The sequence below is a fragment of the Pristis pectinata genome, chromosome 28 (genome assembly GCF_009764475.1).
Source record: "Pristis pectinata isolate sPriPec2 chromosome 28, sPriPec2.1.pri, whole genome shotgun sequence".
In the NCBI taxonomy this organism is placed as follows: domain Eukaryota; kingdom Metazoa; phylum Chordata; class Chondrichthyes; order Rhinopristiformes; family Pristidae; genus Pristis; species Pristis pectinata.
Genome location: NC_067432.1, coordinates 4,103,963 through 4,127,963, shown reverse-complemented (window position 1 = coordinate 4,127,963; position 24,001 = coordinate 4,103,963). Strand labels below are relative to the sequence as shown.

Below are 24,001 nucleotides of genomic sequence, written 5' to 3'. Positions count from 1 at the left end.
GATGAAGGGTCTTGACTCGAAATTTCAACAGTCCATTTTCCGCCATGGAGGCCTGCCCGACCTGCTGAGCTCCTCCACCATTTTGTGTGTTGCCTCCAGATTTCCAGCATCTGCAGTCCCTCGTGATCCCAACTTCTATTGCCCTGACTGAGGAAGACCAGTGTGGCAAAAGCCGCCTTCTCCACCCTGTCTACCTGCAACACTACTTTCAGGGAACCTGTATTATCCTCAGCAAATCAAAGTGTACTCGACAACAGGTCAGAAGTGTCCCCGAGTGGGCTGATGCCTCTACAGTTCAATAGCAAACATTAATGTTCATCCATGAGGCATGGAGAGCAAGAGAGAAAGTTGGGAAAATGGACAATGAACCTGTTGGAAGTCCAGGAGTATAAATACCAACCTTTTGGAAAGAGACAAAGTATAAGCCAGGGAGCTGGTTGAGGAGGGAGTGGGAAATGTCGGTTTAAATATCAAGCCGGAGCCTCTGCTGAACTTTGGCACACATGTTAATCTAATAAAGTGGCCCACTTGATCGAAATGATAACATATTAGTGAGAGCACCATCATGTGATTGTTTACTCAACTGAGACACCAACAACTGGCTCATTAAGCTGTTGTGTGTAGTTCAGCACGTGATTCAGCCCAGCTCGGTGTTGCTGACTACATCTCTGGCTTACGTGGCCAGGGAGAGAGAATCTCCCCACCCCAAGCACCCACAGCCCAGCTGGAGCCCGTGACCCATCTCGTGTTGAGATTGTGGTCCACTGTTGCAGAGAGTTGAACCACCCAGCGGGTCGCCAAGAGAGGGCAGCAGACACCTCCCTACGTTTTGTGCTTTACAGCCTGACTAGAAGAAAATAACAAAGTAGCAGGTAATTCGAGCAAAAGGCACAGATCCCAACTACCCCAAGATTAAATAGTGGAATCTCAGCGTCCTGCCCCTGAAGAACTTCCCGGACAAGTCTGCTCCCCGCATCCCACCACCCCCCCGCACAACCTGGCAACAATTTTCTTTTCAAACATCTATCCCAGCCCTTCGCGAAAGCTGTTGGGATCTGTTTCCACCACTCACAGGCAGCACAGTACGATCACAAGCCTCTGCCCTGCCATTTCTGCCAATTGTCCCTGTCCAATGCAAACTTTGTTCTGCTGCCTGTGTTGGGCTGGGTAATGTGGTCAGCACCTGGCCATTTAACCGTAAAACACAGGAGCAGAATCAGGCCATTCAGCCCATCAAGTCTGCTCCATCATGGCTGACATTTTTCTCTCAACCCCATTCTCCTGCCTTCTCCCTGTAACCCTTGACCCCCTTACCAATCCAGAACTGATCAATCTTTGTCTTAAACACACGCAATGACTTGGTCACCACATCCCCCTGTGGCAATTCCACAAATTCACCACCCACTGGCTGAAGAAATTCCTCCTCATCCCAGTTCTAAAGGGACGTCCCTTTTGTTCTGAAGCTGTGCCCTCAAATCCTAGACTCTCCCACTGACAGAAACATCCTCTCCATGGCCACTCTATCCAGGCCTTTCAGTATCTTGCAGGTTTCAATGAAATGCCCCCCTAATCCTTCTGAACTCCAGCAAGTACAGACCCAGACGCAGCAAGGGCTCCTCGTACATTAAGCTTCTGGCCCCTTCAGTCTGCTCTGGCATTCAATGAGCCCACAGCTTCAGATCCCTTCCTGCCCAGTCCCCTCAATGCCCAGTTTCTCTCAACCACCCACCTGGATTACTCAGCATCGACCGACCTCCAGGGAGGCAAGAGCCTTTGACTCTCTGCACCATTCACCCCCACTCTGGGGTAACTGTAGGGGCAGGCACTGTAGCGTAGCAGTTAGTATAACGCTATTACAGCGTCAGCGACCCAGGTTCGATTCCAGCCGCTGTCTGTAAGGAGTTTGTACGTTCTCCCCGTGTTTGCATGGGTTTCCTCCCACATTCCAAAGACGTGCGGGTTAGGAAGTTGTGGGCATGCTACGCTAGCGCCAGAAGTGCAGCAACACTTGCGGGCTGCCCCCAGAACACACTGCACAAAAGATGCATTTCACTGTGTTTTGATGTACATGTGACTAATAAAGATATCTTATCCTACCAGCACATCTCTGCACTCTGTCCATTTGCTCCCTCCCCACAGAACCAGGGTAGGCACCATCCACCTCACCCACACTCACTCAGTGACATTTGCTTCCTGACACATCATTCCTTGCTGCCTTGCACAGTATTGGTGCTCATTGGGTTAATGCTCCCCATGCCGATTGGTTGGAAGCATGGGCCATTCAAATGGAAACCCAATTAGGTCACAGCTCAGGCAGGAAGCAGTTCAATTTGTGAGGTTTGCCACAGGAACTCCACAGGGTCCAAGTGCCCCACTTGGTTAATCACGATTGACCCACTGAATCAGAAACTCTTTTTTCTGATCTCGAGTGCATCCAAAGAACATGGAAGGCTGAGGCTGTTGTCAAAGTAGGAAAGAACACTGGAGCCACTATGAGGGAGACATCAAAGTACCTGACATTGTATTAATCAGTAAATATTCAATTTAATTTGGAATGCTATATTAAATTTAAACAAATTAATAATGAAATCTAGCTTTTAATGTATTTGTGTCCTTATAAAGGGCGATTAAAAGCATCAATGCCCAGTATGACAAGGAGGAAACTGGCTTCTCATGGTAGTTCTGGGTAATTTCTCAGATTGTCCCTCTGCACCATGCACAAGCTGTGTGCCATGCCGTAGGACAACCTGCACCAGCGATCAGTCCAGAGGAGCTCTTTCTTGAGCAAGGAGACGAGAACTTTCCACCGGGGGGGGGGGGGAGTACGGATAACCCAGCTTCATGATCCCTAACCACACCAGGGCCCAACCCCTTGTTGGGTACAGCTAAGGAGACAAAATTTAGATTTCCATATCTTTATTAGCCACATGTACATCGAAAAACAGTGAAATGCATCTTTTGCGTAGAGGGTTCTGGGGGCAGCCTGCAAGTGTCTTCACTCTTCTGACACCAACATAGCATGCCCACAACTTCCTGACCCGTACGCATACTGGAATCGGGAGCAACAAACAAGGTGTGGAGGGTTGATATGCTGCATCCTGATGCAGATTTGAGCCGAAGCATCGACAGTTCCTTTCCATCCACAGACGCTGCTCGACCGGCTGAGTTCCTCCAACAGATTGTGGGTAGACCTCAGGCCCAGGTCGACCTTACACTCCCAGACTTGGCCAGTTGAGGGCCATCTGTGCCGAGACCAGCAGAAACCAATGGGATCATAATCGGTGTCAGCTGGGCCCTGTGCAGAGCAGAGGAGCAAGGAAACTGGGACAGACATAAAACAACTGTGGCTCTAGCAACAATTCCTATGCAATACACACACTAACAACAACACACCACATGGACTAAATTACTCAAGCACAACTTCTAACAGCTCCACACAAGGCGACAAGATCTCTACATCAACAGACTTCACTCTCGGTTTCCTGCATGTCAATAGTTTAATCTACTGAGCTGGTTACATGCTCTAACTATCCCAGGAACCTGTACTAGTCCACAGCAGTCCCTTCCCAAGTATTTGCTGCTCATTATCCAACTCAAATTACAGGCATCTGCCTTCACTTTGCCCAAGATTTGCTAGCAGTTCTCTGCAAATCCAGAGTCTCTGATCTTTTGCCACCCACTTTAACTCTGTCCTGTTGAATAGCAATGAGTGGGCTCTTGTTAACCCGCAGGGCTTTCTTGTTGGATGGGAAACATGCTCCAGGTTACTGGCAGCAAAGCCCGTAGAGGACGCACGCAGCAGACTTGGGTCATTACATGGGCAGTAGACCCAGGTGGGAGGGTCAGCCTTCCAGAACTGTCCTGCAAGCAGCAGGAGGCAAAGATTAACCTCCATGGCCCCGCTTTGAGAATGATAGACAGTGGCTCAGTGTACCAGAGGCCAAGTCCACCATGAAAACCGGGAATTCAAATTTCTTTAATTGAATAAGTCTGGAACAGAGCTACCACCAGTAACAGAGTTGTTGCAAAAACTCTTCCAGTTTGCTTCAGAGGAGGGAACCTGCCATCCTTACGCAGCATGTGTGACTCCAGGCCCACCAATTTCCTTGACTCCTCTACTCAGAGCCAGTCAGGGATGGACAATCACCATTAGCCTCACCTGGAACAAACATCCCATAAACAAAGGGAAAAACCCTTGTGTGGGCAAGGGAAGAGACAGGAGCAATAAAAGGTATATTTTATTTGACTCTTCACTGGCTTGACTGTCAGTGAACCATCCAATCATAGTAGACAGCCGAGCTTCCAGAGGCCATGGGACTTCATTGATGTGCAAGGCGACCAATAAGGGGATTGCATGAGTGTTGAAAGGAAGGGGCATTTGATGACAATTCAGGAACAAATCCAAGATGTTGTGCTCCCTCAGGTCTTCAAAGGAGAACAATGTGTGTTCACTTTGCTCCCATGTCTGTATTTTAATAAGCTGTTTCCATGGAACTACAGGGAGCATCCATTGATTCCTTCAGGTGATTCCAGAACCCAGAGACTGCAACCCTAGAATCAACCACCAACTCAAAGGCTTTGTTGAGATCATCAGAGAGCAATTCAGCATGGAAACAGGCCCTTCAGCCCAACTCATCCACATTGAACACCAAGCCTCACTTTCCCACATCCCTCTAAACTGTTCCTATTTATGTACTTATCCAAATATCTTTTAAATGTTATTGTACCTGCCTCGACCACTTCCTCTGGCAGCTCGTTCCATATACGCACCACCCTCTGTGTGAAGTAGTTGCCCCTCAGGTCCCTTTTAAAACCTTTCACCATTAAGATGCAGCAACATCTTAAGACACATTAAGGAGGCAGAGTAACGCACACCCACTGATTTGTCAGCACCTTGCCTCTCCCAAACATGATGCATGCTTGAGGTTCCCTTCTTGTTCCCATTGACCCATCAACTTCAACAATAACAGTGACCTGAATAAAGACTGGACTGAACTAAGGGACTTGCTCAAACCCAATGAAGGAGGCCCGGGTTTTGGTAGCCTCAAAAGGACACAGGTCTAAAAAGTCCAAATGCAACATGGGATGTGGGACCACTTAACGCATAAATGGCAGATAAAACCAAATGGAGCAATAGGCCATGATAAATCCCACCCTTGACACAAATTTAAAATATCTTGAGGTTAACTCCGAGTTATACTCTGTTTGATTTTGGCTCTTGCCTTAAACAGAGGGGGGATTTCGGGGTGGAACATGGAAAATTTAGATCCAAACTGTAAGGTTTCAATTACAGCAGCAGCAAGCCTAGAACTTCTACTGTGGAGACCTCATATTTGAAAACTATTCTTTCACCATCCTTCCAACAAGACTGTACCTGCATTATTCTAACTCTAAAATCTATTTTAAGATAGATCAAAATCTAAATCCTAAGATAATCATCATCTTGCTTGAACTCAGCAGGGCACTGAGCCCAATTACCTACACTGATGTGTGCGCCATGCCATCTACATGCCCTCTTATTTCTGCCACACAGCCTAATCTAATTTCCCATCAAGTACATATGCTAATCACCTCAAATACAATATGAACAATGTCTACATTTATATACCAACTTTAAAGTACCTTAACATTCAAAACCATTTTACTAACCAAAAACTGATGTCACACGAGATCTTTGACCGAGCTGTTGATCACCTGGCCTACAAAGGCAGGTTTGAAAGGAACATCTTAAAGGCAAAGAAAGAACAATAGAAGTTTAGGAGGGACTTCCAGAGCTCAAGGCATGGCCACCAAATGGTGGAGAGATCTGTACAAAGATTATTCAAGGGGCTGGAATTGGTGAGGTGGTGAGGTAGTGAGGAGAACTGAAGACCATGGACTTTAGTCTCCCTGTCAGCTAGGCAGCAGAGATCTCTCCTCCTCCTGTACTAGATGGTGGTCAACAAACCAAAAGGAGAGATACAAGAAAGGCTCGAGCCCAAGAAGCAGTTCAAGTAAAATGCTTTCAGTAAGCTTAGTCCCAGTGCTGGGACAGCTCTGGGAACCAGCACAAACAATGGGCCAAGTGCCCTCCTATGTCCTAAATTTTCCTCGGATTTCTCAGATTCAGTGAAGATTGTTGTCAGTAGAAGCACGTCTGGAATAAATAGGATGAAAATGAAGGGGACAATTGGGGAGGTCAATGAGGATCAGCAAACCTTTGAACCACAAGGTGACAAAGAAAGAAATCCATCCCTGTTTGTTCTACAGAGAGAAAAAAATATCACACCAAGGATCTCTCTAGTTGAAGATTAAATTTGTGGACTTACATAATCCACAGAAGAACAACACATCCAGACTGTTTATGTCTGAAACACCAGTACTTATCAGCTGCAGGAATTATCTTTTTAAAAATAAGCTCTTTAGCAGGTTTCAGAAAAAAAAACTAGAGCCACTGTTGCTCAGTAACATCACCAGAGACACGATACAACTTGGCCTTGCCTACAAGAGAGACAAGGTTACTGACCCAGAGAGGCAAACGGGTCACAGCTCTTCAAATATTTTAAAAAAAGCAAATTACATTTAAAAAGCTTGGCCTTGGAGAAAAAAAAAGCACAAATACCCACCACTACAAAATACCTTTTCACATGTTTTGAAAGGATCGTCTTACACGTCAGTCTGCTGGTCACAACTGGGAGTGTGAGTTACAAACCAGATGGTCATAAATACCAAAGGTCCTTGCATGTTTCACACAAGTCTTGGGTGGGAGGACACACACACAAAATTTAAAAAGATCTTCAGGGAGAGGAGAGGGATTCAAAAAGGCCAAATTCACCAGTGATGTGTGTGGTGTAAAAATCTAACCCTTCCCCCTTGCCCAAAACACAACCAGCAGCCGACACTGAACACCACAGGGAACATGCCACCAGGGCTGGCAACCAGAAACAGATGCAAGGCATTTTAATCCCAACCATCAGGCCTTAAAAGCAAGGCCGAAGTTCTCTCAAATCAACTGCTTCACTGGAGAAAATTTAAGGCAGGCCTCTATCACACCACCCCCAGGTCATTAGCATCAGAGGAAGGACAAAGCCCTCCTTACAGGCTGGACTAAGTGGATTGTTATGATTAATGCAGGGGCTTTACAAAAAGACCACCAGAGACAGCTTCTGGTGGGGGTAGAGGACAGCAACCATGTTATACACCATCTCCCCTCAACATCTGAAGCCCTCTTTTTAAAAAAAAGACAAAACATTCACACTCGATCAACTCTGCAAAGTGCGGTCAAGCACAGAACCACAGCAGAGGTGCCCCCTGATTGCCCATAATTCCAGCCTTGCGATCATTTATCAGACAGGCTGATTGAATGGCTGGCACGTTAATGACAGCCTGACAGTCCTATTCAGGCAGATTCAAGGAAGCGATTACCTCTAAAATGGGGGTCACAGGGCTAACTCATTCGCTTTAATTGAATCCCAATATCTCCCTCCAGCTGCTACGACCTGTAGCTTGGCCCTATAAACCAGCGCCTAATAAAAAAAGGCTAATCAAACCACAACTTTATTCTTTAACCTCCTACACATCTTGCTACAACAGGGGAAAGAAGCCTTTAAAACTCATTAAGAGCTCTCCAGAAAGAGCTGAGGCTATTGATTCTTTATCTCCAGAATCAGAGAAAGAATCTTAGACAGTTGATCAATTTATACTCAGGGCTGACAGCCAACACAAAACACATTTGTCATTAGGCCTTCAACTTGGTCTAAATGCATTTGACGCTAAGACTACCTCTATACTTGTACAGGTCTCCAATGCTTATAATATTTTTAATTTTAAAAACTGTTCCTTTTCCCAGCTCATCCCTCTTGGAGACAGACACAAAAGTCCTCGCACGCCAAATGGCTCCCATCACAGTTCTGTCACATAACATCCAAACTGGTAATTGGACCTGCTCAACAGTAATTTAACCCAATTAATTTCTATAGCGACTCTCATCAAAACACAACATTGTCGGAGCCAATTGTGCAGTCATCGCTTGAAAGGAGGGTGAATGGGAAGTCTTTCACAAAGCCTGCTGGTCAGACTTGTACAAATTGCAGGGTCTTTAAGGCAATGCCAGAGGTGAAGATCAGTTTCAGTCTTGCCACCTAATATGGGGCTCCTGAATTCAATGACCCAACACGTGCCTTTGAACTAAAGCTGCAAAGCCACCCTTAAATTTGGGGACTGGGGTAGCAGTCACACTGAAGTTGCCTTGTTACTGACAAAACCCACGATTCTTTTTTTTGGTCAGCATTTCTCCCCCACAGTTATTGGGACCGATGCAAAACTGAAAGTGTCCCCTTTACTCAATGACATTACCAAAACATTAGAGCCCTCTAATCTCCCAGGTCTATAGTGATCTTCAGAGGTGGACAGAAGACCCATTTGGAGTTGAGTTGACGATGATTCAAGTCACTTTTCACTCCAGGAATAGACAACGCCTCAATTTTTAGGGAACATTCTCCAAAGTTCTGTTAGCAAAGGATAGGGGAGTCCAAAAATAGCAGGCATAGGTTTAGGGTGAGGGGAAATATTTAAAAAGGGACCCAAGGGGCAACTTTCTCACGTAGAGGGTGGTGAGTATATGGAACAAGCTGCCAGAGGTTGAGGCAGGTACAAAAGTGTCATTTAAGCAGCACTTGGATAGGTACATGGAGGGGCAGAGTTTGGAGGGATATGGGCCAAATGCAGGAAATTGGGATAGGCTGGGTGGGCACCATGGTCGGGCCAAAGGGCCTGCATTGCTCTATAACACAGGAATTTAAATTTGCCAGCCTTTGTAGGGGCACACTCCCAAGTCCCCAGCAGATGTAAAAGTGTGCCCAAGACTTCAAACTGTACACATTTACTTTGGATAATTATGGGGTGGGAGCCCAACTCTTCCCCTTCTTGTGGGCTACAAGTGCAGCTCTAGTCACAAAGCAGTGGGTGATGGACATTTACCAGAATGACACCTGGACTCTGGACAGCAAATCGAGAGATCTCACCTTCAGAGACCAGGGAAGTAGGGAGTAGGGTGAAGGAAGTTGGGGGGGGGGGGGGGGGGGGGGTGGTTGATGAGGAGGCCCAGTGCAAAAAAACAAAAGGCAAAACCAGGTCCTTTAGGAGTTGGGAAACATTTCCAGATTCAGAGAGTGGGAGAAACTGGAGTTCCTTGAAAATAGCACTTGATGGTGGAACAATTCATGATTAAGAGATTTAAGGGGGAAGTATGGGATTGAGCTGTTACAAGTTGGATGGTTTTTTTGAGACCAGGGCTTGAGGAATCAGAGAACTGCTTCACTATGCCCAGTAGCTGGCTCTAATTAGGCTGGATACAGGAAGAATTCAAGTAACAGGAACAGCTGGAAGGAAAGGAACCTTCTGCAACCCTGAGCTGAGATCAAGGCACCTTTCGTCAGTTTACACACAGATTAATCTGCCTGCTGGAAGTGGCCAAGAACAAGCACACAATTTGGCACAAAAAGGTTCCAAACACTTTATCCTTCAACGGCCTTCGAGCGAGCAGCTTTTGCCAATAAGCTGCACTGATATCACAGCTGGTCAATTCCTTAAAGATCACCTTTGTGAAGCATTTTTAAGCACTACCATCCTTTCAAAAAGAATGACTGCAAAGTTCACTCCTGCATAGTGTCAAGTAATAAGAAGGTGTACACACTGTGAGAGGCAGATTGGGAACTCCACGTACCCCGATGATCGAATTTAGCTCCGTCATAGTCACTTGCTTGGCACGTTCAACTGCTTGAGCTACTTGTTGCTGGTGCTGGGACACGAGTGGATGATACAAAGGAAATATTAAAACACCATCCAGGAATTCAGGTGCAATTTAGCATTCAGAGAGTTACACGGCAACCGAAAACCCTTCAAAAATTCCCACTACTCAAAGACAACAGAGCAAGACCCCTTTACTTTAATGGCTTAACTGGAGTTATTGCAAGACCTGGCGCCACTAGAAGTATCTGGGGAATACCCCCATTAATCATGTGTTACTGTGAGTGAGTGGAGTTGGATTTTACACCAGTCATTCTGTGACCATCCTCCACTCACTGCATTTTGCCAGGGGACAACCTTGCTGTTAACTGGGAGACTTTGCTGTTGTTTTGGTCGTGTATCGAGAGTCTGCTCCAAAACCAAGCCAGGACCCCACCTCAAACTGGGAGTTGTCAACATTCACTCTGCCTTTTTGTATGGGACAATGAGGGGGGGGGGGTGGAGCTTCAAAGCCCTGACTGGCTCTGGAACTGAAGGAGGCAAGTAGTATAACAACCACCTCCAAATAGTTACACCCTCCACTAGAGGGAGGAGCAGAGTATGCAGTCTCTCAGGGTGGCCCAGTGTATTCAAACAGGGGCACTGCAAGATGCACCCAGCATCTATTTCCTTCCACCCTCACTGCCCAAACCACTCACCCCCTCCAGAGGAGAAGCAACTAACCAATGCTGTACGTGGAGAGGAGATTTCCATTAGTAGGAGAGTCTAGGATCCAAGGGTACAGCCTCAGAATAAAAAGGGACATCCCTCTAGAACTGAGACGAGAAGGAATTTCTTCAGCCAGAGGGTGGTGAAACTGTGGAATTCATGGCCTCCACAGCCCTCTGTGGCAAAGTCATTGGGTGTATTTAAGGCAGAGATTGATAGGTTCTTGATTGGTTAAGGGGGGGTTAAGGGTTACAGGGAGAAGGCAGGAGAATGGGGTTGAGAAAAAAAAATCAGCCATGATTGAATGGCGGAGCAGACTATGGTCCAAATGGCCCGATTCTCCTCCTATATCTTATGGTTTCCGTGTCGTTAGACCAAGAAAACTATCATTCCACCACTGTTACTCCACTGATTACCACAGCGCACTAGTTCTACCCAGTCGAGTTCATCTTGCATTTGCAGGAGGGAAAACACATCACAGTGTGAAGTCAAAGCTATTCCCTCCCCACCCGCACACTTTAAATGGTCAAAGTGACCTGGAACTGACTCTGGCAAAATGCAGGCATCTTAATGGAAACTTTCAAGATGGAAATTAATGGACTTTGATTGGACATGGGTACCAAGAGATGCAGGCCCATTGGCAAGTGAATGGCTCACAAATCAGGCACGATGCAGCAGAGAGAAAAAGGCCTCAAGAGGCTAAATGGTTCTTTTTTTGGGGGGTGGGGTGCGGGGGCAGGCTACAACAACAGTATCAGTAAACAATTAACCACAGGTTCCATCACAATCAGGACACAAAACAAACAAGTCCAAGAATTGAATTCTCCAATTTCAGGCAAAACAAGAATCTTTTAAACAGCTACTGTACAGTGTAAAATGGCCATAACTCAAGAACTGAATCATTTACCTCTTGTGAAAGAAAAGGCATGATCTGTGCCAAGATGGTGTTTAATCTTTTGGCGATCTCCGTCTGAATAGGAAGGTAAAGGCAACAAAAGAAAAGGTTGATTAGTATTCCGAGAAAAGTCTTTTCACACAAGGTTGAGAGAACATGAAACACTGAGTCTGGTCCAGACAGCAAATTGAACGGAGATCAGATATACAAACACACTTGATCAATGCTTCTAAAATATTTATTTTATAGATAGGGAAAGTGGACTGCAATAATTGTTACCAAGGGTGCAGTAACAGTCAAGTAGAAGGGGTTAACCAAATGGCGTCTGGTTCAACTTTCGGAATCTCACCTCAGTCACGGACAGGCCTGGAAGTTCAGGTTGGTCATTACTGTGTCAGCATACAACCTCCTACACCCCATCCGAGACAGAGTCCAATTAACACAAGGGGATACGGTCTGTTCCACAACAAATGGCTGATCCTTGCTCTAGCTGCAACTGTTTGCGTCATGGTATGAAGAGTTTTGTACAAAATCATAGGGGGCACAGATAGGGTCAATGCACACGGTCTTTTCCCCCCAGGGTTGGAGAATCAAGAACGAGAGGACATAGGTTTAACGTGAGAGGGGAGAGATTTAATGGGAATCGAAGGGCAACTTTTTAAACCCAGAGGGTGGTCAGTATATGGAACGAGCTGCTGGAGCAGGTGGTTGAGGCAGGTACATTAACAACATTTAAAGGTACATGGATAGGAAAGGTTTAGGAGGGATATGGGCCAAACATGGGCAGATGGGACTGGCTTGGATTGGAATCTTGGTTGGCATGGACTAGTTGGGCCAAATGGCCCGTTTCCCTGCTGTATGACTATGTCGAGAACAACTATTCCTAACCCTTTTAAGCTCCCACACCTTCCAAAGCCCTTTGAAGCTGCTTAGCTATTTGACTGTCCAAACCACAGGAAGGTTGACAACTTATGACGTGCAAGTCCATTGCCACAGGAACAGGCGGCTTATAACAGGACACAAGGTGAATTAGGTCCTTTTTTCTCCAGTTTACCCCCAAAAAATTTGTAGACCATTTCTAAAATGGAGCTGGATCCAAACCTAGTACAGAAAAGGAGCTCCAACACTGGGAACCCAATACTAATTTGTCCAATTAAGGAACCTTAAAGGGATTTTATTTTACACACACACACACACACACACAAAGGAAAAAAAGACGTCCTAACACCTTAACTAGGCACTGGAGAACCTCCTGAGTATAGTCCCAAGTGCTCCACAAGTCAAAAGGTTCTCTCTTCTGGTTCCATTTGATTAAACATGCAATTCTCCAAGCTGTCCAATTAAAAGCACACATTGTCATGTAACTAAATTACAGGTCACATAATAAAGAGGCCGCATTAAACATTTATCTCCAGGGGATCCCCGACTTGTAGACAGTGGGAGGAAGACAAACCTCAGCTGGATCACGGCACACCAGGTTAGCCTTGACAATGTGCAACTATTGCTAAACAGTTCTCAGAATACCAGAAATTTCACAGGCTCTTGTGCACAGGAAGGAATAATTACTGCTTCAAAATACTTCAAAAGGCCTACTCCTGTACACTTCAATTCATGGGGGCATCTATTAAAGTTTCATTAGAACACAACTGCCAAATCACCTGCTTCCTTGCCTCTTGTCACGAACTGGTGCATAAACTTTTGATGTTAAACAGCTGTCAAAATGGCCTTGGATCCAACTACAACATATCCCATAAGCAGCATTGCACAGTTCAGGGAGGTGGGGAGTGGTGAACGCATCTGCGATCGTGCACTGTGTGAATGCACCAACAACATGCACGCAGTGTAGATTTCCACTGGAATGGAATTTGCCAAAGTGTTTTAAAACTAAATTCCAGTTTCAAACATCAAACAATTCCCCAAGGACAGCAAACATACATTCTCAATAAGCTTGGCTATCATGGCCAACTCTCCCCTCCCCACCGAAATCTAGGCTGATGGATTTTAAACATCAAACAATTTAATTCATACTCGACAACCACAAAACCATCGAGTGAGGGAGTTGGGGGGTTTTGGGGCGTGAAAGGAGAGAACGGAGTTTCCCCCCCCATTTCTGTGTGATCCTGAACAGCTCAGGTTCGATTTCCGAAGATTATGTCCTTTTGCTCGGGACTCCCTCTGCAAGCATGAAGGCAGCCCTCCAGTGGCTCCACTTCATTAGGAGTATGAAGATATTCAGTACATCACCAAAGACTCTTACAAATTTCTACAGACGTATGGAGAGCATTCTGACTGGTTGCATCAATGCCTGGTATGGAGGCTCCAATATGCAGGATCACAAGAGGCTGCAGAGGGTTGTAGACTCAGCCAGCTCCATCAGGGGCACAACCCTCCCCACCATCAAGGACATCTTCAGGAGGAAGTGCAAGGTGGCAGCATCTGTCACTAGGGACCTTGCCATCCAGGACGTGCCCTCTTGTTTCTACCATCAGGGAGGAGGTACAAGAGCCTGATTCAAGAACAACAACTTCCCCTCAGCCATCAGATTTCTGAATGATCCATTGACACTACCTCATAATTACTTTCTTTCCTCTATTTTTGTAATTTATAGATTTGTCTTTGCCCTGTACTGCTGCCACAAAACAAATTTCACGTCACATGTCAGTGATAATAAATCTGATTCTGAAACAGTCCTGATCACTTTAACCTTGGTACCTCTTGACAAACCTGCACGTGAAGTCGCTGCAATGCAGCTTTCAGTGACTCTACACCTATCTGCAAATGCACAGGTCCTGGGAAAGACACCATTTTCAGATGCTTCAAATACAGTGGTGCAGCCACTGCCTCACAGCTCCAGCGGACCAGGTGCAAGCCTGGCCCTGTGTGGAGTTTGCATGTTCTCCTTGTGATGGCACGAGTTTCCCTGGGTGGTCCGGTTTTCTCCCCCCTCCCAAAGACGTGCCAGTTGGGAGGTTAATTGGCCGCTGTAAATTGCCCCTAGTGCGTGGGTCAGGGGTGGAACCTGGGAAGAGCTGATGGGAATGTGGGAAAAATAAAATGGCGTTAGTGTAACTGGGTGGTTGATGGTTGGATCAGACTCAGTGGGCCTAAGGGTCTGTTCCTGTGCTGTGTAGGAATAGGACTGATAGAATGTGGCTTTCCACACATCAAGTACTTTACAACTTGTAGAACAGAAATAGGCCCTTCAGCCCACCACGTCTGTACTGACCATGACACCAGTCTAACTAATCCCATCTGCCTGAGCATGGGCTGTATCCCTCCATTCCCTGCCTGTTCACATGCCTCTTAAACACTCTGCTTCCACTACCTCCCCTGGCAGTGCGTTCCAATCACCTACCACTAAAGAAAACTTGCTTCAAATTTCCTTTAATTCCTCCCCCCCCCACCTTAAATCTATGCTAATTTGGCATTTCCACTCTGGGGGGATAAAAAAGACTATCTATGCCTCTCAGAAGTTTAAACTTCGCAGGTCACCCCTCAGCCTCTGACCCTCCAGAGAAAGCAACCCAAGTTTGTCCAACTTCTCCTCATGACTAATACTCACCAATCCTCGAGCCCCATTAAACATTCATTCACAGGAAAAGACACACCTCTATACTTTGTGATCTCAAAGCCCTGAAGGGCTTCACAGTAATGGAGCATTAAGTGCAGTCATTGTGTTAGAGGAAGCCCAGTAACAATTTGCACACAGCAAGCTCCCACAAACACCAACGTGATAATGATCTGACAAATCATTTTGGGTCAATACTATTAAGACGCTGTGGGTTTAAGGTGAGAAGAGAAAGATTTAAAGGAGACCTGCGGGGCACGCAGAGGGTGGTGGGTGTATGGAACGAGCTGCCAGAGGAAGTGGTAGAGGCAGGTACAATTACAGCATTTAAAGGACAGGGATAGGTGCCAGATGCAGGGAAATGAGACCAACTCAGGTCAGAAACTTAGTCTACATAGACAGGTTGGACCAAAGGGCCTGTTTCTATGCTGTATAACTCTAGAAAACAAACTTCTGGAGGAACCGTGGGTCAAGCAATGCCTGAGGGGAAAGGAATAGTAGACAGGTGCTGGCTGAGGGATAACTACTGGTTGGGATACCCAGGAGAATGCCGCAAAATGTAACATGGGATCTCAAGACGGGGGTAGATCCATCTTCAAATGTCACTCCTGACAAGGATACAATCCCTCAGCACTGCTCTGGGGAGTCAGCCTGTATTTCTGAGCTCGTGTGCAAAGTGGAACTTGAACCCACAGCTCTCTAATTCGGTGACAAGAGCACTGCCAACTCATGTACAGCTGACCCAGCCTGAAAAGAAACTCCCAATTAAACAGAGGGTTTGTCCCTTCCCCCGTTTTAGGACTTTGAGAATACAAAAGACACTGCAGGCAATCTGGAGGGTCCCAGATATCAACCAGGTCAGAGATGTGAAGGTTGCTACCCTAACTTCTAGGGAGGGGAGTTGGGTGGTAGAACTTCGGCCAATAACCAGGGGCACCTGCTGGTACAGGCAACCTGTGTTATGGCGGTTTGGGTAATGGAAATTCGCCATGACTAGAATTAGAGTCATGGAGTACTACACCACAGAAACAGGCCTTTCAGCCCATCTAGTCCATACCAACCTGATCTTCTGCCTAGTTCCATCTACCTGCACCCAGACCATATCCCTCCCATCCATGCACCTATCCAAACCTCTCTTAAATGTTACAATTGAACCCACATCCACCACTTCCACTGGCAGCTCGTTCCACACTCGCACCACCCTGAGTGAAGTTTCCCCCTCAGATTCCCCATATACATTTCACCTTTTTACCCTAATCCATGACCTCTAGTTCTAGTCTCACCCAACCTTAGGGGAAGAAGCCTGCATGCATCCACCCTATCTATACCCCTTAGAATTTTGTATACCTCTAAGATTTCCCCTCATTCTCCTGCACTCCAGGGAATAAAGTCCTAACCTATTCAACCTTTCCCTACAACTCAGGTCCTCAAGTCCCAGAAACATCCTTGTAAATTTTCTCTGCACTCTTTCAAGCTTATTGATATCTTTCCTGTAGGTAGTGAATTCACAAATCACCACCCAAAAGTTTGAGATACTGAATAAAATTCACTCATGGAAAAAAGTAGATAAATAAACAAAGTGTATTTTTTCCTCAACTCTCATTTCTTGACACGACTGTAGATGACACAGCTTCACATGACAGAAAAATGCAATATAGTCTTTTCTAGGAATACAATGCCCACCCCTGTAATGCAGGAGGTCATCTGTGACTAGGAAACACAATGCCCACCCCTGTAATGCAGGAGGTCATCTGTGAAGATGGCTATCAAGAGCTGATTATACTGTCCCCACTACACTGGGTTTTGGAAGGGATGGGTCACCCGATAGAACAGCAGGATCTATTTCAAAGTGGAAAACAGCAAAAGGCCCCCTGGTCTGACACAAGGGTCTGGTCACTCAGGGGCTCATTTGTACAGCCACAAAGCACCAATGCATCAAATCACCAGACAACCCCAGTCTTAGTGAGGCTGATAGAGGAATAAACATCACACCCAGGTCCCAGGGAAATGCCCAAGCTGGAGAGCATCATTGGGAGCTCTTTTGCATCCACCAGGGAGAATAGATGAGGCCTTGGTTTAATATTTCCAACAGCAGCTCCATCCAGCAGTGCAGCCTTTTCTTAGTTCCACTGGATCACCAGCAGAAGATAAGGTGCTTGCTCAGGAATGGAAACCCTTGACCCTGGACGAGGGCACTGCCCACCCAGACGTCCAGCCAGGAAAAAAAAAGCAAAAGTACTGCAAACAATCATGGTCTTCACCCACACAGAGAAACAACCGACTGCCAGGGCCCTGCTGACCACTCCAACACACACAGGTTCCACCACCAGAGAACAGGGGAATCCCTGCCCTCCTTTCCATACATGGCAAATCAATCATTAGTTTAACCATAGTTTTTTTTTCCAAAAAATACTTGTTTGTGTTAGTGAGCTGAAGGGCTTAGAGGGGGAAGTCAACACCCACCTCCAAAAGGTGTTACCCCCTTGATTAACAAACTACTCCTGGGAATGACATCTCATTCACACTTCAAAACTGCATTCTGTTGACCCATGGAAATAGAAAGGCCAACCTTCACCCCTCTCCATTCCCAACTCAATCTGCTAGTGTGGTGTGGTGCAGTGGTTGGACGAGTAATGCCGAGGCCTGCAACAGTCCAGGGAGCAGTGTCCAAATCTCACCACAGCCATGATTAATAATTCCATTTAAATTACACAGAGTCCCACCACACAGAAACAGTCCTTTCAGCTCACCCTACTAACCACAAGTCCTGACGAAGGGTCTCAGCCCAAAACGTTGACTATTCATTCCCCCCCCCCCCCCCCCATAGGTGCTGCCTGACCTGCTGAGTTCCTCCAGCATTTTGTGCATCTGCAGAATCTCATGTCATCAAACACTCTTGTACTCTAGTCCCATTGTGTTCGCCCCAGTCCCATTAACCCTCTCTACTTTCTATCACTTGTCTACACACTACAGCAGTTTACTGTGGTCAAGTAACCTATCAACTGGTACATCTTTGGGATGTGGGAAGAAACCAGAGTACCTGAAGGAAACCCACACAGTCACAGGGAGAACGTGCAAACTCTGCACAGACAGCACCCGAGGTCAGGATTGAACCCAGGTTGCTGGAGTCGAGCAGCTGTGGCTCTGCCAGCTGCTCTGTTCACTTTGTAATCCGGTAGAACACAAAACTAGTCACGTGCAATGAGAGGGGGTCATAAAATCAGTCTGACTCACTCGTGTCCTTCAGGGGAAGAATTTACCATCTTACCCTGTGGGCCTATAACCCCAATCTGACTGGGTCATGTGCCCTCAGAAATGGGCCAGCAATCCGTTTGGTTTAAGGACAGTTAGGGGTGGGCAATGTTCTTTGCAGCAATGCCCAATCGAGTAAATAAAAGTCCTGATTCTCTGGGCCAAGGACACAGTTGGTTTAGGTAATCCAGTATGTGCAATAAAGTGAAGGAAACGATGTGCGCACCGACCGGGACGACTGGAAGGAAACCAATGCAAACTGTGATAATTCTACCTTATAGTGCATCTCCAGGGCAGACACAAATACTATTTCAGATTCAAATGCTCTAAATTCACATCTCGCCCTTAAAACCTGGCAAACTACACCTCAGCTGAGCCGAGATGGATTGATTTCAACTGAGCAAGAGGTTCAGAACCAAGTGGATTTACGATACATGGTCCTACCGAACACGAGGGGAATTGAAGGAACAGCAGTAGGCTAGTGTTCTTGCTATTGATCCCTTTTCCACCAGTAGGTGTGCATCAGCTTAGCATCTCCAAATACTGCAGCTCGTAACTGGCGAACCTCTCCTCTCTCATTTCCTTGCTTCCCTCTCCCCCAGCCCACTCTATAGCCTCCCCTACTCATGGTTCTAAAAAAAACACAACACGAGCCATTTGTCGTCAATGCTTGTTAAACTGACAGAATGATGATCTGAAGCAGTAGCGTGTACAAATACAAGAACCACCAGGGATGGGAGCAGGAAGGAAGCCCTTGCTCCAAGTTGCCCCTCAACCTCCACTTTCCTACTCGATCCCCACGTCACTCAATTCCAGGGATACATTTTGCTCAATTTCTTCATCTGCCTCGAATGCCTTGACACTCCAGCCTCTGCAACCTCACTTTTCCAGGAAATCTCTGTCCGAGTGAAGTGAATTTCTCCTCATCTCACTGATGAGTAGCCAAGTCTTAACACCAGTATAGCTTCCCAATCCAGGGATAACAATCCTAGCATCTAACCTATCACACACCTTAGAATCTTAAATGTTTCAGTCATTACATCTCTCCGTGACATCCTGAAGGGGCGAAGGATGACAGGCAGATTGAGCTAGGTAATGGAGGGAGAGGGATGGAGTTGGCAGAGAGAGGCAGGTGGGTGACGTGAAGACAGACAAGGAGAGAAGCAGAGAGTCGGATTGGGGTGGGGAGGAGGGTGAAGGTAAAGACAGCTAGAGAGGTCACCTTTCACCCCCTCCTTGGTCCACCAATCTCCAACCAGCCCCTGCTTCATCACCCCCTCCCTTTATACTGGCTATCTCCCCTCAGTCATGCAGGGTTTCGACCTGAAACATTGATAATTCCCTCCCCACCCCTACAGATGCTGCTCGACCCATTGAGTTCCCCCAGCAGGGTTGCTCCAGATGCCAGCATCTGCAGTCTCGAACAAAAAGCTGGAAACAGTGAAGGAAAGTTATCTTAAACTCTGCAGATTGCCACAAAGACTCAACTAATTCCCAAATCTCCTCTAGGGAAAGAAATCTGCCGTCACAAATCACAAGAGTTACAGAAGACAGCTATTTGGGCTATTGGCCCTGTGCCTGTTGAACACGAGTGATTCAGCAAGTTCCACCTCCCACCCTCTCCCTTGTGGCCCAACAAATTCTCTTCCATTCACATACTATCCTGAATGCCATGATTGAATCTGCTTCTACCCCACAAGCACATTCCAGATTCTAAAACACTCACTGTGTGAAGGACTGTTTACTCATTTCCTTTGAGCCACTTTCTCTGTTCCATTTCTCCCAGAGACTCCCAAGAGGGAATTTCCCTCCTGTCACGACTTCAAATGCCTCTTCCAATCCCTTCCCAGCCTCCTGCCTAGTGGAAGAATTGCCCCCTTCTGATGGAGCCACCCACCCCAGGATGGTGACGCCCCGACATTCCATGGTATCAGCCACACAAGCCTCCGTGTATTAAATCTCACGAAAACCAGCAATTCGGGGCAGTGGCTCATCCTCTCTCCCCAAGACCACCTTGGGAAAGGCCAACTATTACCAGAATATCCACAGGCAGGGACTGAACAAAAATAAACCAAAGTTTGATCTCTCACAGGGCAAAATACCTCTTGACAATTAGTTTTCCATCAAGAATGGCATCTGCATTGTGTTAAGTTCTTAAAACTAAACATTGTGTTGTGAACACATTCAAATTTTAGTTGGAACAAGATTTAGGACACTGATGCATTCAGGATCTCTCTGCCCACAGATTAGACATGAATGCACCTTCTCCAATGCCTTTTGGAGTAGGATTTTCTTTTCCCGCAGCACACCAAGCCTAATCAAGGCTCAAAACAGTCTCTTCAACTGGGGTTACAGGAGCCCACCACGTCCCTCACCCAATTCCCATTCAAACTACAAGCTTCATCAGCCAAACCCACAGAGCTGTTCATTCGCCCTACACACCAAGTGAAGGTGCAGACATCTAGCAAGAACCCCACAGATCTGCACCAGAACAGGACTTGGTCTCAACCAGCACAAGTTGTACATTCTAGGTAAGCCAATCTGCCCAAATATACACACACCTCCAAGGCAACAAGCCCTCCTGGTCTGTTTACAATCACCCAGGTAAAAGCAGGAAGGGACTTTCCCCAGACCCACCCCATTATCTGCACGGATCTTCAATCTGCTTCATCCCCCACTGCTCCCTCCCAAGTCTTGAGAAGTTCACACTACTTTCGGATGGGCGAGCACCCGTACTGTAGCATCACTGTCGAGAGACCAGCCAGGATGGGTCTAGAAGCTCCTGCCGGTTCACAAATGTACAATGTTCAAAACAAGTCAATTTGCATTATGTACAAAGTGCTCAAACCCTAGAGGGACCTGGTGATGTGGGTGTCAGCAGCAAATGAGAGGGTGTTCTCTCCTTGTGCCAAGTGATTCAGCCAAAAGACCTTTACTGGCACAACCATGGGACATTTGCATCTTGTTTAAGGCCTGCCAGTACTGATTTCATCTTGTGGTGAGCAGTCATGTTTCCCTGAACTCCATGCATTGCTTGTGTGAATAAGGAAGTTTGGCCTCAGAATTTAAAGGGCAACCTTTTGTGGTCAGGGTTCCTGTAACAACACTACACTCAGCAGTTTGGTGGGGCATCAGATCAAGGCACAGAGAGAAACCAACCAGCACACTCACTCATTTTATTCACCAGTCACTGGGCTGGAAGTATAATTAAAGCAAAACAAATAACTCAGGAGTGACAATGCCTAGTGTGGAGCCAGAGAAGCATCGCCACTGTGCTGGAGAAAAACCACACTGCAACCAGCTATTTGGCCCATCTAGTCCTTGTGTTGACCCAATTCTGGTCGAAAGAACACGGTAACAGAAGGAGCCCCTCATGCCTGCTGCACCATTCAATAAGATCCAGGGTGACCTTCGAGCTCAGCACCACCTCACTGCACTGACCCTGTATTATTGTCAGTCTAAAACATCCTCAGCACTATTTCTGACACAGTCCTCTCCAAGTTGATGGGCAACACTCATCTCTGGTCAGATTTGGACAATCTCAAGGTCACAATTTTCTTTATACACTATACTCAACACAAAGGGCAAGGAACTGACACCAGAGATGTGCTGCATGTGTATCAATATGCCCAGGTCTTTAGATCTACAGCAATGAGTGTGTACCATCATACATACCACTCCAGCCCAAATAACTGCTTAGCAAATTGCATGGGGCTTCTAATGATCAGCATTTTCTAATTTGATGTAGAAAGAGGCCATTCAGCCCATTGAGTCAATGCCAGCTCCCAGATTTCCCATCAGTCCCATTCCCCCGTAACCTACTCTCCCACACGCCCATCAACTTCCCCCAATTCCCCTGCCACCCACCCACACTAGAAATAACAGTGGCATGTCTTTGGTACATGGAGGGAAACACACACACACACACAGGAAGTACATGCAAACCTCCGCACAGACAGCAGTCGAGGTCAGGATTGAACCCAGTCTCCTGGAGCTGTGCAGTCTCAGCAATACCTGCTGATCTAGGGCACTGCTTGTTCCTGTGGAAGGGCTTTCAGAATTGCGAGAGCTGTCACAAGTTGTAAGCAAATTTTTAACCTCATACTCACAGGATAAATCCAGTATCTAAAACTATTACAGGGTCACGGCCATTCAGCTCATCATACGTGTGCTGGCTGATTGAAAGAGCTAACCAGTCCCAGTGGCAGGAGGCGAGGTGCACACATTCCCATCACCAGCATCTAACCTCCACAGGGGCTCAGCACAGAGGCACACAGACCACTCCCCGTTCCAACCACCCAGCATCTTTTCACAAGGGTGCACTTCATCATCTGTCAAAAGCTGAAAGCCGTTTGTCCTTCCACTGTCCTTAGGAGAGAAGTAGTGAGGCAGAGAGAGTGGGTGGGAGGGAGAAGTTTATTGAATCTCAGCCTCCCCACACGTACACTTGAACAGCTCCCATCTGCAGGGGTGACACAGAAGACGTCAAGTCGGGGCTTCCACGTGTGAAATGAAGAGATTTTTTTTGGGGTGGTGAAAGTAGTGGTTAATTTACAGGGAAGTATTCCAGAAGGTTTAAATCAAATTCAAATCCCACAATGGATGTAAAGCAGTTTCAATTTAGTTAAATACATTGTAGAATTTAAAAACTAGCATCAGTAACAGTGACTATGAAGCTACCAGATTGTCATTAAAAACCCAACCAGTTCACTAACATCCAACAAGCCCAAACTCACCGCCCTCACCAATGTGTGTCCACTCTCAACAGCGGTTGATTCAATGATAAAGCAACACTCAGCTCAAGGGGCAATTAGCTTTGCTAGTGATGCCAATATTCCATGAATTAATATATAAAAAGCACTTCCAGTGCAAGGCATAATTGCTTCAATAAAGATATCCATTCACATTGAAAGCATCAGGCATGTGACACCACAAATTACTCAAGGGGTCCTATGATTGCTTCATGAACAAAAGTGGTGCCTGAGATCATTCAGACCCCTCCTCCACTCTTGTTCAGTCCGTACATAGCCCATTAACTCACTCAGAGGGCCTCAGACCCAACGCCACTCTTAGGTGGTTGACACAAGGAGGAATCGCCAAGCCAGTATTAACTGGGTGATCTGGTCATCAAATGGGAGCTAGCTTGCTGTGGGAAAATTGGCATTTCCCAGAAAACAGAGCATCTGTGGCAAGTTCAAGAGCAATTATTTCACATTGAGGCTAATATAATATTGCTCTCCCACACAGTTCATAAAAAGGCTTGTCATTGAAAATTGAGGGGCATTCCAGATCGGATCAGTAGTAGCCCACTGCCTCACCCAGGGCAATGAGGAAACATGGTCTCGCTGGAATCAGATGTCAGGAATATACAGATCATGACTCATGGGATTAAAACAGTCATTGAGCATCCTGGGAGGCAGACTCTGAAGTAGTGTTATTTGTAGATCTATAGGGTAGGAAACAGTGTTTCCCTGAAACGTTGGAAAAGCTATCCAATTAACTTAGGCCAAATCTCCTCAATCCCTTCCACAGCCCCGAACCTGTACACCAGACTTCACCCAATGAGCCACTCTTACCCATACTTCGTGTCCTTCCAGGTATTTGCACAAATTCCCTGAAAACTGGTAAAAGGTTCAAGCCATTTAACAAAACTCTGCTTCAAACACGTCACTGGAACAGAGTGTGAATCACAGCCCCGCGTTTGAGTAGCATCACAAAGATCCCACGCCAAAGCTGATCAAAGTTCTCCTGGTATTTCAGGAGGAACAGTGACCAAACCAAATACCAACTGAATGCATTTTCCATCCAAATCAATGCCAACTGCTCAGGGATGAAACGTCCCAGAGGAAGTA

The 24,001-nt window shown here is 46.4% G+C and overlaps 1 protein-coding gene across 3 annotated transcripts in view; it reads right to left on the bottom strand.

Annotated features, from left to right (window-relative positions):
• LOC127583840 (transducin-like enhancer protein 3-B) overlaps positions 1-24,001 on the bottom strand; it is a 90,674-nt gene that overhangs the window by 51,452 nt on the left and 15,221 nt on the right. For 2 of the 3 annotated variants that reach the window (XM_052040214.1, XM_052040215.1), the window contains exons 5-6: positions 11,342-11,404; positions 9,674-9,778 (exon numbers count right to left, since the gene is read on the bottom strand). In XM_052040214.1, coding sequence (XP_051896174.1) covers positions 9,674-9,778; positions 11,342-11,404 — 168 coding nt within the window. The remainder of the gene's footprint in view (positions 1-9,673; positions 9,779-11,341; positions 11,405-24,001) is intronic. The other variant, XM_052040216.1, reaches the window with a different exon arrangement.